This window comes from Perognathus longimembris, chromosome 3 (genome assembly GCF_023159225.1).
Source record: "Perognathus longimembris pacificus isolate PPM17 chromosome 3, ASM2315922v1, whole genome shotgun sequence".
Classification (NCBI taxonomy): Eukaryota; Metazoa; Chordata; class Mammalia; order Rodentia; family Heteromyidae; genus Perognathus; species Perognathus longimembris.
In genome coordinates, this window is record NC_063163.1 from 78,750,390 (window position 1) to 78,766,648 (window position 16,259).

General features: G+C 53.8%; 1 protein-coding gene across 1 annotated transcript in view; it reads left to right on the plus strand.

Moving 5' to 3' along the window:
- Nucleotides 1–13,206, plus strand: part of Tpst2 (tyrosylprotein sulfotransferase 2) — a 28,179-nt gene extending 14,973 nt beyond the window's left edge. The window contains exons 2-7 of the mRNA XM_048342739.1: nt 3,114–3,185; nt 5,248–6,141; nt 9,312–9,510; nt 10,023–10,073; nt 10,868–10,916; nt 12,714–13,206. Coding sequence (XP_048198696.1) covers nt 5,309–6,141; nt 9,312–9,510; nt 10,023–10,073; nt 10,868–10,909 — 1,125 coding nt within the window. The 5' untranslated portion in view covers nt 3,114–3,185; nt 5,248–5,308 and the 3' untranslated portion in view covers nt 10,910–10,916; nt 12,714–13,206. The remainder of the gene's footprint in view (nt 1–3,113; nt 3,186–5,247; nt 6,142–9,311; nt 9,511–10,022; nt 10,074–10,867; nt 10,917–12,713) is intronic.
- Nucleotides 13,207–16,259: the final 3,053 nt, after the last annotated feature.

Consider the following 16,259-nt stretch of genomic DNA (forward strand, 5'->3'; position numbering starts at 1 on the left):
CTGAGTGTGGGAGAGCGTGTGTAATTGCACTGAGATCTGAGTGTGTGACATCCGGGAAGGAACTGGTGCAGGGTCTCCTCATACACTTGCCAACAGTGCTCCCGGGAAAGGGGAGTGGGAACAGGTCTGGAGAGTTAGCTCTAAGGTGACTTTTAAGCCTTGGGCCACTTCCCGGTCCTGCTGGTTCCCTTGAACTCTCGCACTGCCGTGCTCCTGAGTACCCTAGTCCAGCCCCTCCTCCTGTGCCAGCGGGTTGGCGCTGTGGACCCATAGTGGGCTTGCCTTGGGGTAGGTGATGTCTGGCTCCAGACCCAGAGTGAATCCCTTGCACAACTGTTTGAATTTCTGATTTTTTTTTCTTTTTCATTTTTGTCAATTATGGGGCTTGAACTCAGGGCCTGGGTGCTGTCCCTATGCTTTTTTGCTCAAGGCTCTGCCATGTTGAGCCACAACACTATTTCTGGTTTTCTGGTGGTTGACTGGAGATAAGAGTCTCATGGACTTTCCTGCTTGGGCTGGCTTTGAACTGCAGTCCTCAGATTTCAGCCTCCTGAGTGGCTTGCATAACAGATTGAGTGCCTAGTGCCCTGCTCTGATTTTTTTTTTAAACTATTTTCAGATTTGGACATGTTTGTGGAGACTGAACTGGTTGAGCTCCTGCCTAGTCTGCGAGTGGGAGAGGGGCCCGAGTCTTGTGCCACGTCAGCTCCAGCCTCCAGCACCTCCTTGCCCTATCTCGTTCCATGTTCCCCCTCCCCCCCTCCCCCCGGCCGGCCTTGACCTTCACCAAAGCATGGCACGCTCTGGGCTTCCGGTTCAGGGTTCCAGAGTGACACAGCAGACCTAGAAATCTTCCCACGGGGTGTGTGTGTCGGGGGGGGGGGAGGGTTCCTCTGATGGGGACTCTGGACTCCCAGAGGATCATGGTGCCTGTGCCGTGGCCCAGGGTTTAGTTTGGTTTCTTGCCATGCAAACCTGTGCTCAGTGGCCTAGGGAATGATGAATCCTTGCATGTACTTCCTAAGGGCTGCACTATAGAGCACTAATGAATCCCTAATTAGAGACCAGAGACTGGTAGCCTCAGGTCCTGCCCTCCTCTTGCCAGTCCACCCCTGAGCTCCACTGCCAGTCAGGTGGCTCAGCATGAGGACACGCAGGGAAATGGGGTGCTGTACAGGACCTGCCCCCACAGAGCCATCTGTGGCCCCCAGCCCCTGCTTCAGGTGGTGTCACTTGTAATAATGCCTTGAGTCCCATGAGGGATGGAGCCGGGCTGGCAGGAAGGAAGAGCAGTTAGAAGAGGTCAGAGTGGCCTGTAGTGGCCGGATGTGTAGCACTGGCCAAAGAAAAGTGGGCATCCTGCCTGGCACGAAGTGTGCCCATCTCTGGGCACTAGCAGAGCCACCTGAGTGGCTGGGACCAGCTGGGCTGGTTGCTGTCTGATCCTCAAGTGTGGATGGCCCTGTCCTCCTGCTGGGCGTTTGGGGGATGCTGGGTTCAGTGGCTCCTGTGCCTTTGGGTTGTTTGGGGTACCAGAAGCTGAGTGGCCACCCTGAGCCATGGAATCTCCCTGGAGGAAGTGACTGTCTTCCAGAGGGGACACTGAGCTTGGAGAGGTCAGCCTCAGTAGTGGGAGCTCGCCTGCTATGCATTCTTAGGGTGGACCTTTGTGTCCCTCCCAGGGACCTGTCCTTGAGGCCTTTCATACAAGGGGCTGGCCAGGACAAAAGGAAGTTTGTGGGTCCCCTTCTCAGCCAGTTGCTGGCTGTGGTGGTGCGTGTCTGTCATCCTGGTAAAATCCGTGTACCCCAGCATGGTGTGGGGGGTTCCAGGGCTGTACTGAGCTTGGACACAAACCACTGGGCCCACGTCCAGGGCTGCTTGCTTAACCGGCCTGAGGCCACCAGCCACCATCTCCTGGCCACTTGGGAACCCCTTGATCTGCCACCTGGCACAGTCCTGGCACATAGTAGGTATGCAGTAAACATCGCAGGCTGCATGGTCTGGATGTAAGCAGATTTCTAGAACATCATTTTACCTTCTCCCTCCCTTCCCTTTCCCCCCATCTGACAGCTGAGGAGCAGAGGCCTGGTGAGGTGCTGCTGTCCTACAGCTAGGGTGTGGACACAGAGGGGCAGAGGGGTACAGCATCCCTGTGTGCTGTGCAAGGCACACATTGGGGCTCAATAACTGCCCCTGGTGCTGATGATCCTCTTGGGAGGAGGGGGCCCCAGGTCCCAGACCTGCCTGAATTAGGTGGTGATGGGACATTCTGGGGTGGAGGTCTGCGAGCCTGTCTCCATGGCAACTGTCCCAGGGATGGCGGCAGCAGCAGGCCTTGCTCTCTGTTGTCCCTGCTCCACTGTGCTCCTTCTTCCCCCCCCCCCCCCCCCCCGTCCCCTTCCGTGGACACAGACAGCTGTCTTTAGGACTGTGCGTGAGGAGTCTCAGGATGCCCCGCCCCTGCTGCCACTGCTCAGGCCCTGCATGTACAAACACGAGGTGTGGCCTGGAACCTGTGCCCGGCCCCTGAACTCTGCACAACCTCTAGGTGACCGAGAGTCCTGAGTTCAGGGTCTTGGCTGGAAAGAGCCATCCACTGGTGTTCAGGGAAGGCAGGCAGGAGGAAGAGAGACCCCTGCCTGAACAGACAGGCGCGGCTATGCACGGTCATTGTATCTAGCCCCTTTCCTCCCTGTGGTCAGCCCGCCTAATGTAGCACCCACTGATATGGACAAAAGAATCTTACATTTTGTTCTCTTTGAGCTTCACCTTTCCCTAAGTGCTAAGAAACGAGGGCCCTCATGGCCCCTTCCCACGCCTCTCAAAGGCTGCTGTTCCCTGGAGAGGCCCGGCTCTTGCTGTGGCCATGGGAGCTGCCTAGCTGGCAGGCTCTGGGCTCACTGGCATTTCAAGGGCTGCCTGAGGGCACCTGGGCCTGAGCCAGCCTGTCCTGGGGAGTGCTGCCAGTGCCCTGGCCCCAACCAGCCCGGTTGTGCCCAGTGGGTAGGCCTGGGCAGGGTCACAGCCATGCCTGAGGATTCTGGAGTTTGGGTAAGGGGATGGGTGGGGATGGGGATGGTGCTTACGGCAGGACCTCCTTCTTTCTGCAGGGCCGTGCCAGCAGCAGCCCTCCCCAAGCAAGCCTGGCAGCTGGAGGCCCGACATGAGAGTGCCCAGGGAAGGTAAGGCATCTCCACAGCCCTAGACCCCTGGCCTCCATCATGGGGAGACTGAGTGGCACCCTGGCTGCCCTTCCTCTGTACAGCCGGCTGGCTGTATAGCTGCGGCTGCCCCCACCACTGGGCACCCAGGCCTCTGCTCCTCCTTGTGCCTGGGGAATGGAGGGAGGGTGGACGATGGCCTTGGCCCATCAAGGCCTGCCCTTCTGGCTGTGCAACCTTGGTCAAGTTGCTTCATCTCTCTGAGTGGGAATAGCGTATGGAAGAATAGCTTTGGAAGAGGGAGCACTCTGCACATGTAAAAATGCAGCAATCAGGACCTAGCAAAGCCCAGTGACTGAGCCCTCCATCATGTGTCCTCATCTGCCCAACCCCCTACCAGGCAGATTCCCTTGACACTTAAATCACTAGCTGCAAACAGACTCTTGAGTACACACGCACATGGGCAGGCACACACCCCCCCTGGCATGTGCACCATTACCCTCTCCCCCTGCCCTACACACACACACACACACACACACACACACACACAAACACACTTTCTGGTTGCAACTCTTCATTTCCAAATTGTTCCTCTATCTGTTCACCCCAAAAGGGTGATTATTCTAATTCTAGCTAAAGTGTGATTGGCAGCTCCACAGGGGGCTTCAAATTCAGCCCAGAGTAATTGTCACAATTTCCATGTTGGGTCCAAGGGGAGAATTTCAGGCAGCATTTAAAGAAGCCCGGGCTGTGTGGCTTTGTGTCCCGGCCAGCCCATCTCCCTCCTGAAAGTGTCCTGGAGCAGACTTTCCCTGTCACAGACCTGGGGTTGGGGGGGTGCCCATGAGCCCCAAATACTGACAGCACAGTTGCCTGGGCACAGTTTCCAGAGAACCCTGGCTTGCTCTGATGCTCAGACTGGCCTCTGACCCCAGGGTGAGATACAGCCCAGCTTCCTGCCTCTACTAGAATGCTGGGGTGGGGGTGGGGGGCACTAGCTTAGGCTTCCCTCTTGGCCCTAGCTTGGCTTCTTACCAGATAGGCAACTGTGGGCTCCAGCCTGTGACTCAGTTTCCCCCCTCTGCAGGGATGATTTCACAGCTCTTTGGGGCCAGACCCCGCTCATTCATGCAGGGACCTCTACAACGATGTACTGAGTACCACCAAGGGCACCCAAGACCCCTGTCCTGGGCAGTGGCCGTACTCACCTCCCCCAGGATTACTGCCCGTTTTTTTGGAGGGTGGTTGTACAGGAATTGAACTCAGGGCCTTTGGATAGACAGGCACACCTCCAGCCCCCATATCCTTTTTTTTATTTTTGTTTTAGTTATTTTTGAGATTAGGACCTTGCTTTATGCTCTAGCCAGGTTAAACCTCAATCCTGTTACACTTTCCAGGTAGCTGGGATGACAGGCATACACCACCATAACCACCCATTATTGATCGAGATGGGATGTCTCGTGAACTTTCTGCCTGGGTCCATCTGGTACTGTGACCCTCTGGATGTCAACCTCTTGCTGAGATTAACAAGTGTGTGTGTGTGGGGGGGTCTACTTCACCCAGCTATGTTTCCTACTTTTTTTTCTTTTCTTTTTGCTGGTCCCAAGGCTTAAAGTTGGGCACTGTCCCTGAGACTCTTTGTGCTCGAGGCTAGGGCTCTATCACTTGAGCCATAATGTCACTTAAGGCCTTTCTGAGTAGTTTATTGGAGATAAGCACCTCACAGACTTAACTTCCTTCTGCTGGCTTTGAACTGAGATTTTCAGATCTTAGCCTCCTGAGTAGCTAGGTGAGCCACCAGCACTCAGCTCCATTTCCCACATGTTGACTGTAGATGTTACAGGCCATTTATTGTGTGAGATGGTAAAAGCATTAGTGGGCTGAGGGTCTGGCTATGGTCCGGCAGCCAAGGGGTGGCCACACAACTCACTGGGCCGGAACCAGGCTAACAGGCCTGGGGAGGACAGCCGGGCACCTGTCTTAGGTAAAGGCAGGCCAGCAGGTGCCAGATGCCTGGCACAGAGGCAGCAGGTAGCTGTCCTCCTGACCCCAGGTCCCCCTCTGTGTCCCCTTCTCTCTCCAGACACGAGCCCCTGCCGCTGAAGCAGGGTCCCCAGCCGGGCCTGTGCCGCCCCTGGCCCGGCATGCGCCTGTCAGCGCGCAGGGCGCTGCTGCTGGCGGGCTGCGCGCTGGCCTTCGTGCTGGCGGCGCGGCTCCTCGGGCCGCAGGCGCTGCTGTGCGGAGCGCCGGGCGGCCCGCGGCGGGCCATGCGGCCGGAGCAGGAGGAGCTGGTGGTGGTGGGCGCCGACCGTGCCGAGTACCGCTACAGCCGGGCCACGCCGCTGGTCTTCGTGGGCGGCGTGCCCCGCAGCGGCACCACGCTGATGCGTGTGATGCTGGATGCACACCCGGCTGTGCGCTGCGGGGAGGAGACCCGCATCATCCCGCGCCTGCTGGCCATGCGCCAGGCCTGGGCCAAGTCCGGCCGCGAGAAGCTGCGGCTGGACGAGGCGGGCGTGACGGATGAGGTGCTGGACGCGGCCATGCAGGCCTTCCTCCTGGAGGTGATCGCCAAGCACGGCGAGCCTGCGCGCGTGCTATGCAACAAGGACCCCTTCACGCTCAAGTCCTCCGTCTACCTGGCGCGCCTCTTCCCCAACGCCAAGTTCCTGCTGATGGTGCGGGACGGCCGCGCCTCCGTGCACTCCATGATCACGCGCAAGGTCACCATCGCCGGATTCGACCTCAGCAGCTACCGAGACTGCCTCACCAAGTGGAACCGCGCCATCGAGGTGATGTATGCGCAGTGCATGGAGGTTGGCCGGGACAAGTGCCTGCCCGTCTACTATGAGCAGCTGGTACTGCACCCGCGCCACTCCTTGCAGCGCATCCTCCACTTCCTGGGCATTGCCTGGAGTGACGCCGTCCTGCACCACGAGGAGCTCATTGGCAAGCCCGGGGGCATCTCCTTGTCCAAGTGAGTGTGGGCGGGCGGGTGTGCGCATGCGTGCCCGCAAACCCCCCCCCCCACCCCATGAGTGCAGGCTGGTGTGCGCGCATGCGTCAGTGCGTCTTGCCCGCCCCATCCAAGTGAGTGCAGATGGGGGTGTGCGCATGCGCACTGCTTCCTGGCTTCCGCCCTCTTTTCTCTGTCCTAGTGAGTGCAAGAGGTGTATTTGCCCCTGTCCAACCCCATCCAAGTCAGTGTGGGCCTCTGTACACACGTGCGTCTCCTTTCCTTGGTCTCGTGCGGTGTCTGTGCATGCGCTTGTGCATTTTTCCTTTCCCCTCCATTTACCTGTTGAAGTGAGTGTGGGAGGTCTGTGTATGTGTGCACACATGCACCCTGGGTGGGCGGAGGGCATCATCTTGTCCGTGTGCATGTGTGCGCCTGAGTCCTGCTCCCACCCCCAGCAGAAGGTGGTCTGTGTAGCCTTGGGCAGATAGATTTCTGTACCACTCTGAGCTCCGGTGTCCTTTGGGGAAATGCAGCAGCTCAGGGAAGGGAGTGTGGTTAAGAGCCAAGCCTTGCAGAGCTGGGGTCTGCCACCTCCCTGACCTGGGCACGGAGTAAAAGGTCAGGCAGTATCATGCTCCAACAACAGCAGCAACAGCACCTCTGCTTTCTCTCAGAACCAGTGGACCTGGGACACGCTTTGCCGCAGGGCAGGAGAGGGTGATGGTTAAGAGCAGTGTACAAATTCTGGGACCAGGCTATCTGGGTTCTGCCATCTCCTAGCTAGGGTGGCCTTTAGCAAATAATCAGCCTCTCTGTGCTTCAGTTTGCTGGGCTGCCGCTGGAAGCTACAGCTTGCCCATAGTGTAGGCACCTGTGAGTGTCAGGTGCTGTTATTGCAGTCCTCGGCAGTAAGCAATAAGCACACTAAAGAACTCAAGTCCTGTCCTGTGGCTGGCTCGGGTCAGACCCTTGACCGGTGCCACCTCCTTTAATCTCTATGGCCACCTGTGAGGTGCTTGGGAGCTACTTGGGTCCCCTCTTAGAGATGAAGAAACTCATCCCTGAAGAGGGAAGTCACAGACCCAAGACCACACTGCTAACAAATGTGCTCCTAGGATTTGAACCCAGGTCCTTGGGCCTCCACAGTGGGTCTTTGAGCCCTCATGGCTTATCTGTGTGCCCAGTAGCAGAAGATGTCAGCTGGGGTGATGTCATCTCTGTGGTGGAATATTATACAGCTATCTCTTTGCTCCCCTCCTCCTACTTCCTTCCTGTCCTGAGACCCAGAGGGCCAGGAATGTGAATGTGCACTGCTTCCCCCAGAGTCCCCCAAGAAGGCAGCTATCTCCTTCTCCACAGCCAGACTGCCAGGCAGAGCCCCCACAGCTCTATAGACAGTTGAGTACAGGGGAGGCTCATGGCAGCGCTGCCCACCAGGCTTGCATTGAACTCAGGGCCTTGCTAGGCAGGTGCTCTACTGCTTAAGCCACACCCCTACTGCAGAGCCATGCCCGACCTTTTGCTTTCAGATAGGGTCTCACTAACATTTTGCCCAGACTGGCCTGAAGATTCAATCCTCCTGCTTCTACCTCCTAACTCTGGACCTGGCATTTGGAGCTGGAATACTGAACATGATTAGGACAAAGCAAAAACAAGCAAGCAAGCAAACAAACAACAACAAACAAAAACCCCACAGGTTCCCAAGGGAATAAATGTCTTTATTGCAGTCAATCAGCAGGAACTGAGAGTCAGCCTCTAATTTGCCCTCCCCCAGTCTCTGCTGTTCCCTGCCGTCTTCAGCATCTACTGATAACATTGGGGTCTTGTTGGACCCACTCCTGGGGGTGGTGGTGGTGGTGATAACCTCTTCTTACTCTGCTTCCCATGTCATCTTTCAGTCGTGATGGAAGCATCTAGAAATCCACTCCTGGTCCTGAGTTCCCCCTCTCCTGGCTCCAGTGGTTTGGTAAGCCAGTAGCCTGGAGTGATGGTTATGCTAGTGGAACACTGAAAACAACCTAAGCATTCATCTTCGAGCAACACAGAAAAACCATTTTTCCCCGCTGGTCCTCAGGCTTGAACTCAAGGCCTAGGCTCTGTCCTTCAGCCTCTCTGTGCTCAAGGCTAGCATTCTACCCACTTGAGCCACAACACCACTTCCAGCTTCTTTCCATTTATGTGGTGCCAAGGAACCAAACCCAGTGGCGTTGTGCATGCGAGACAAAAACTACCGCTAAGCCACATTCCCAGCCCAGAAAAATAAACTTCTTCATGCTATGGAATACTACTCAGCTGATACAAAGACTGAAGTATGGAGTAGGGGGGAAATGTTGTAGGCCAATGCATTCAGCATACAATTTGCTTTAAACAGAAACATTTTCTTTTGGTGGTCCTGAGGTTTGAACTCAGGATCTTGTACTTGCTATGTACTCTACCACTTTAGTCATGCCCCTAGCCACCCCCTCCTGTTTTTTACTTTATGCTTCAGATAGGGTCTTGTGCTTTTGTTCTGGGCCAGCCTCAAACCTTGGCCCTCCTACCTATACTTCCTGTGTAGCTGGAACTACAGGTGTGTGCCACTATGGCTGCCCCCCTCCAACTATAATGTTTTGTGTGTGCATGTGTGTGTGTCAGACAGAGATAACCCTAACTGTGAGCCATGTACTCTACCAAGCACTTCCTTTGTATTAACCCATTTATTCCTGAGAGCAGTCTTGTGACGTAGGCACTGTTATTTTCCCTGCTCACAGGTGAGGAAGCTGAGGCTCAGAGAGGTGAGTTAAGTCTGCCAAGGCCTCCCAGTCAGCCTGGGCACAGCCGCATTTGAACCCAGGAGTCTGGTCCCTCAGCCGCTGTCACACTGGAAAGCTCTGAGAAGGGATGGGAGGGTGCACTCTGGCTGCCAGGCCCGGGCATGCAGATACCCGCATGCTCCAACATTCTTTTCCAAGGATAAAATCTTCATTAGCCATAAGCATAAAAGGTCATTAAAAAAAATTCAGAGACATGAAGGAGGTGGAATTTAGCTACCACAGCACGCGTGGCTAGTGTTTCCCTCTGCCCCTCGCCCCAATGGGCTCCTGGCTCTCCATACAGAGGTGGTGTGTTGTCCTACGGCCGGGGCGGGTACCCCCCTTCATGGCCTGCTGCCCCCCTGAGTGCTGCTGACCACAGTTCTGTCTCCCCAGGATTGAGAGGTCCACAGACCAGGTCATCAAGCCTGTGAATCTGGAAGCGCTGTCTAAGTGGACCGGCCATATCCCTGGGGACGTGGTGAGGGACATGGCTCAGATCGCCCCCATGCTGGCCAGGCTAGGCTATGACCCGTATGCCAATCCACCCAACTATGGCGATCCGGACCCCATCGTCATCAACAACACCCACCGGGTGAGTGTGAGTAGAATTGAACACTGGATCTGGACATTTTAGGACAAAAAGAAAAACGTGTGAAATTTGTCGTTTAACTTGTCCAGATCTTTGGCATCTTTGACATTGGTCTCTCCTGTTTGGTTCTGCTTTTTCAATGTGGCTCAGGGCCTCAGGGCCTTGGTTGTTCCTGTCCCCTCAGCCCGCTGGTTTCCCTTGTCACCCAGGTGGCCTTTCCTGGCCATTCCCGGTCACCCCAGCCACACCTTCTGTTCTTTTGTCTTCCTCTGTGCTTGTTGTTGTTGAACAGGAATTCACTGATCTGTTTAATGTGGCAACTCAGTGGAATAAGAGCTTAATAAACACAGGAAGGAAGGGAGGGAGGGAGGGAGGGAAGGAGGAAGGATTAGTGCATGGGACAGGTGGGTGAATGAATAGATGGTGGATGGATGGGTAGATATGTCATCAGTGATGGATTTCAATGTTAGTTTCTTGTTACTTCCACAGTGGTGATATTTCTTTCTCTCTCCTAGGTCTTGAAAGGAGATTATAAAACACCAGCCAATCTGAAAGGAACTTTTCAGGTTAGAAGACCAGGGGCCTTCTGCACTGTGGTTTCCTGGCTGGGCTGCTAGCTCACGGTTGGCACGTGGGGCCCTTCACTGCTCCAGTCAGATGGGGCTGACAGTTCCACATCGTGAATGTGTGTGTTTGGGGGGGGGTGTCAAGTCAGAGCACCCCCTAGGGTATCATCCAACGAAGGCCAGATCTCAGCCACCCTTCCATGTTCTGGCTCTCCACCCTTGAGTTCTGCCTGTCTCTGCCTCTCTCTCCCTTTCTCCCTTTCTCCCCCTTTCTCGGTGTATCCAAAGGGGCCCATGCACAGGAAGTACTTTGATCAGATTCACCCTCTGTTACTCTCACCCCCCTCCTTTATCCAACAGTTTCTAATGGGTCCCCTTATTCTGTTTTTATGTATGTATGCCTATGAAGTAGTTGGATCCTGCTCACCCCCATCACCCCCTCTTCCCACCCTCCCTTTGCCTTGCACTTCCTGACACCCACCCTAGCCCACAACTGCCTGGGCATTTTCTCTTTTCTCCCCCCCCCTCAACGCACACGGAAGACATTCTTAGACTTCAGAGATCTGGTGATTATAGGTTCTGTGTGCCAGGGATGGAACATGGGCCAGGTGGCCCTGGTCCAGCTTGTGTGTCCTTATCAGCAAGGTCAGGTCCATGAGCACAGGTGGGGAGCACTGTGGCCCCTGGCCACCTGCTGGCCACGCTGCGATAAAGATGGCCTGACTCAGCCCCGCTGAGACCCTGGCATCTGTCACCTGGCCTTGACCCCCTTCTCTGTCTGTGTCCCCCTTCAGGTGAACCACAACAGCACCTCAGCCCCCCTGGGAAGCTCGTGATTTCCAGGTAAGCCCCCTGCCTTGGGGGTTCCCTCTGGTCCTGAGCCAGGGGCTGAGATATCCCTTCCTAACCTGCTTGTCCTTCACCCTCCCCTGGGAGAGGGGTCCACCAGGTGGGCTGCCCCGCCCTTGGAGGTTTATTTCCATGGTGACTGGCTAGGATGCTGCTAAGGAGCTCTGCATCAGGTTGGGGCAGGAGTAAAGGCCGAGACAGCCATGAGCTTTGTCTACCATGGGATTAGGCAAGACAGGACCCCAGGGATGGCGAGGGCCTGGGGATCCCAGGGGGTTCCGTGGTCATTTCTACAAGAATGTGGCCTGCTGTTCCATTCCACAGACAGCAGCTGCGAACTTCAGATAAGTTCATGTTCTAATAATAGTCACAGAATAGCAGCCAAGGCCTTGAACTGGGTGCTCTGTGTCTCTCAGGTAACCTGAGAGGCAGAGGACACTTTCCTGTCATATGCAAAGGAGAAAACCAAAGCACAGAGAGGGCCTTCCACTGCCCAAGACCGCACAGCCAGGATCTAAGTCTCCTCAACTCATCTTCCAGATGTCACGCCTAGTGAATGATTTTAAGTGTGTTTACCTCCCCCCCGCCCCATGTTTGGCTAATAGGGGATAGGGAAAGAGATTTTCATCCTGAAAATTCCAAAATAGAAGAACACCAGGTTTAATTTTTGCCTGTCCTAGGGCTTGAACTCAGGGCCTGGGCACTGTCTCTAAATTTCTTTTGCTCAAGGTTAGCGCTCCCCCACTTGAGCACAGTGCTACTTCCAGCCTTTTCTGTGTATGTGGTACTGAGGAATCAAACCCAGGGCTTCATGCATGCTAGACAAACTCTATACCTCTAAGCCACATTCTCAGCCCAAACTCCAGGATTAGACATGTGCTGGTGGCTTATAACTTAGTTACTAAGGTCTGAGATCTGAGGATTGTGGTTCAAAGCCAGCCAAGGCAGAGAAGTCCATTAGACGCCTATCTCCAGTTAATCACCAAAAAGCCTGAAATGGAGTTGTGGTACAAGTGGTAGAATACTAGCCTTGAGAAGATAAAACAACAACAAAAAACTCAAGGATAGTGTCCAGGCCCTGGGTTCAAGTTTCAGGACTGGCATAAAACAACAAAATGAACCCTCAGGGCTGGGAATATGGCCTAGTGGTAGAGTGCTTGCCTCGCATACATAAAGCCCTGGGTTCGATTCCCCAGCACCACATACAGAGAAAAAGCCAGAAGTGATGCTGGGGCTCGAGGTAGAGTGCTAGCCTTGAGCAAAAAGAAGCCAGGGACAGTGCTCAGGCCCTGAGTTCAAGTCCCAGGACTGGCAAAAAAAAAAAAAAAAACCCTCAACCGGAAAACACCCCTTTTCTGTGTTTCTCCCACCTCTGGCCTCTCCCTCCCTTGCCAGTTCCTGAAGATCCATCATGGGCCTTGTCATCTACAGTGCCTGCTTGTTTGGTGGTGGGACTGTTTAAATGCACCCCATGGAAGGTGCATTTGCCAAGTCTGGAACAGAACTGACCTAGAACCGAGAGGTTCCTGGTGGCTCAGCAGTTTGCCTCACAGAACCATTGCCTGCAGCTTAGTAAGAAAGGTGGATTTTTGAGGTGGGGAAGATGCAGGTTGAGAAAAGCATTAAGAAGCCAAGGAGTATTTTTAAGCTAAAAGCCTCTGCTGCCATCTGGGATGCACAAATGTGTCTAGGGGTGGATAAAGATGGTCCGTTCTGCCACCACACGTGGAAATAGAAGAGCTCTATTTCTGAATCGTCACTCTGGGCCTAACACAGCCTTCCTCCTTTCAGATCTCCACAGACGGCTTTGTGGCCTGGAAGAGAAGGGGCCCCTGGCCCCCTTCGAGCACGACTCAGACCTCTAATCCAAGCATATTGCTTGCTATTAATTGCCAAAACAGGACTGCTAATGAGGAGTGGATTTGCATATGTTTGCAAAAGCAGGATTATTGAAAACTACCCTGGCCACCTCTCTCTTCTCTCCATGGCACACAGCCATGAGAGTGGAGGACATCCAGCTTTTGAAACTTAGGAGTTTTCTATTTTTCCCCTTCAGGAACTTGTTTTTAAGAAAGGGGGTTGCCTTCCTCCTTAATTTAAAGACCGCCTCTGTGGCTTTGTGTGTTGGGACCAGGCTCTGGGCCTGCCCATCTTGCCTTGGAACTTAAAGAGTCTATTTAAGAATTTAATATAAGAGGCTTTCTCTGTTTCTTCACTTCCTGCCTAATTCTGTTCTATTTTACAGAGAGAAAGAAATTATTTGAATAAAGTAAAGCGAGGGTCACTTGTCTGTATCTTATTTTACATGGGCTTCCCCACCCCCTTACCCCCACATTGAATCTTGAGTTGGTGACAGGCAGAAGAAGCAGAAAAACAGGTCCAGGCAGGGTGACTCTGAGCTCCCACAGGGTGGTCCCCTGGGCCCTGCAGGGGCTGCTGGGTGAGAGATTACATACTGCAGCAGAGGGAGAGACAGTGAAATGAGCTGAAGAAACGGCCTCAGCTCCACCAGCGTCCATGTCCTCAGAGGATGTGTGACAGCAGGAGGAAGTGCTGCCAGGACGCTCAGCTGAGCCTCCATGTCCACTTGGCTGGTGGTCAGTCATGTTGACAAGCACAGGAGTGACCCCAGTTAGTACCCACTCTGCTAGACTGCATTGTGGCCTGGGGTGCCCCCATGTTACCTTAGCACCTGTTGTCTGGCCTGGGGTAGTCCCCGGTGGTGGCTCTAAGCCCCCGCCACTTGAGAGGACATCACTGGGTAAGAGGCCACCTCCCTAGAACCATGTGGGGTTTGGATCCCTGGGCCTGCTTCATGAACATTCCTGTATGTCCCACCATCACGCCTAGGACAGCTTTGGAGCTGGAAGGACTGAGGTTGGTCGCACCCTCTTGCCTGGAGCTATGATGTGGGGTCTGGGGAATGCTGTGACTTCCCATAGCCTGGGCATGAGCTTGGAGTCAGACTAACCTGCTTGGGACGGGAGATCTGAGACTCCCATCTTTTCATTTGAACAATGAGGGCATTGAAATTTCACAGGTGGAGCCAGGTGCTGGTGGCTCATGCCTGTAATCCTATCTACTCTGAAGGCTGAGATTTGAGGATTGTGGTTTTTTGAAGCCAGCCCAGGCAGAAAAGTACCTGTGAAAAAGCCACAAGTGATGCTCAAGGGGTAGAGTGCTAGCCTTGAGCACAAAGAGGACCAGGGACAATGATGTCCAGGCCCTATGTTCAAGCCCTACAACCGACAAGAAAAATATGCCTGGGGACAGTGCCCAGGCCTAAGTTCAAGGCCCAGAACTAGTGGGTGTGTGCATGCACACGCACATAATTCCAGCCAGGAGGGTGCCTAGGTCTTGATCCACATAGTTTTAGGCTTCTAGTTACAAAGATCATAGGAACACACCACCATACCTAGCTCCCCTCCATGGAGATGCAGTCTCCAGGGCTGCTCTGCCCAGGCTGGTCTGCTATTGTGATCCTGCTGATCTCAGCCTCTCACAAAGCTTGGGGTGACAGGCATACAACACTGTACCCAGCTGTGGGTTGAAAGGGTGTGTATCTCACTCATGTTTGTCTGATCTGTCCTCAAATCTTGACCCTCTGTTTTTCAACTTCCCAAGCAGCTAGTAGTATTACAGGCATGAGCCACCAGCACCCAGCATGCCTCAGTGTTTTGGGGAGTGCCTACTTCACAATGCTGGAGGTGCCGGAGGCCTGCAGAACCTCCTGTCCCTGCTTTCTAAATATGGACAGCCTTCCCAAGTTCCTCATAGAGCAGTAGAAACCTTCTGTCAGAAATGTATAGAGATAAATCAAACTTGCTGATCTCTGTCGATCTGCCAAGTTCAGGACACCCGTGTATATTTTTGTAACGACCTTCAGAATGAGAACGAGCCATGTGCCACTGCATCATGTCGCTGTCCTAGAAAAAGTACATGTGCTAGACTTTAAATATATCCCCTTGGAAATGCCATTTAAGGTTTGTTTCTATGGCACCACCCTATTTAAAGTGGGAACCGAGTGAGCGTCCCCCAGCTCTTTGGAGCAATGTAGAAACTGCTGTGCAGAGTAGATTTCTTTATCAAGTAGCAGGAATGTGAACAGTGAGAAGGTGACAGAGACGGTCTTCAAAGGTTGTGGCATGAGAGACGTGTGTGTGATTGTCTTGAATTCATAGGCAATTGAATGGCATTCATACGCCACCCCAGGCCCGGGGTTACAGAGAACACAGAGCTGGAAATCCACCCCTGGGTTTCAGGCCTGGCTCTGTCTTGTGGTGCTGGCACTACCCCCTTTGCCCTGGCTTCCCTCATCTCTCAAAGAGGAGGTGGGGACCAGCAAGTGTCAGAGGGCCCCACCACACTCCTGCCTGCCGAGGGCCTGGCAGGAGTTGCCTGGCAACCCCTGTGGGAAGGCTGCACATTTGAGGACCTCATTGGGAATCTAGACATGGGTCCACATGTCCCCAAGCCCCAAGCAGATTTTGTTGTTGTTGCTGTTTTTTGTTGTTGTTGTTTTTTTTTGTGAGTCCTGGGACTTGGACTCAGGGCCTGAGCACTGTCCCTGGCTTCTTTTTGCTCAATGCTAGCACTTTGCCACTTGAGTCACAGTGCCACTTCTGGTCATTTTCTATATATGTGGTGCTGGGGAATTGAACCCAGGGCCTCATGTATACGGGGCAAGCACTCTTGCCACTAGGCCATATCCCCAGCCCCCCCCCTTTTTTTTTCTGAGAAGAAGCAGGACATGAAGGATGGATACAGGGCCCTGAGTTGAAACTTCTGATTGTTTTCCCTTGCTTTGCAAAAGGCTGAGCATTGGAACCCAGAAATCCTGGAAGGAGGTGAGGAAGAGGGGGTGATGGAGGTCTCAGTATAACACTGAGTTTCAAAGTAGTCATGGTCACTAAGCTGTTACTATGCTTTTTGTGCATTAAACGACACTTTGGTTTCTTTCTTGGTGGGGGGGGCTGTTGTTTTAAAAACCACTTCTCAAAGCAGCACTGCCAAGCTCCCCCATATACAGGTGGAGAAACTGAGACACAGAAAGGTGAAGTGCCCTAGATCCCGCATCTGGAAAGCAATGTGGTGATTTGCTTCATTGAAATCTCCACTCCATAGGCTTCATTAAAAAAAAAAAAAAAAAAAGTCCTGAGCTGAGCATAGTGGCTGAGGAAGCCAGCTCAAAGCAGGAAATTCCATGAGACAATTATCTCAAATTAGCCTGTAAAAAGCCAGAAGTGGAGCTGTGGCTCAAGTGTTGGAGTGTCAGCCAAGAGAAAACAAAAAGCCCAGCAAGAGCACAAGACTCTTGAGTTCAAGCCCTCATACAGG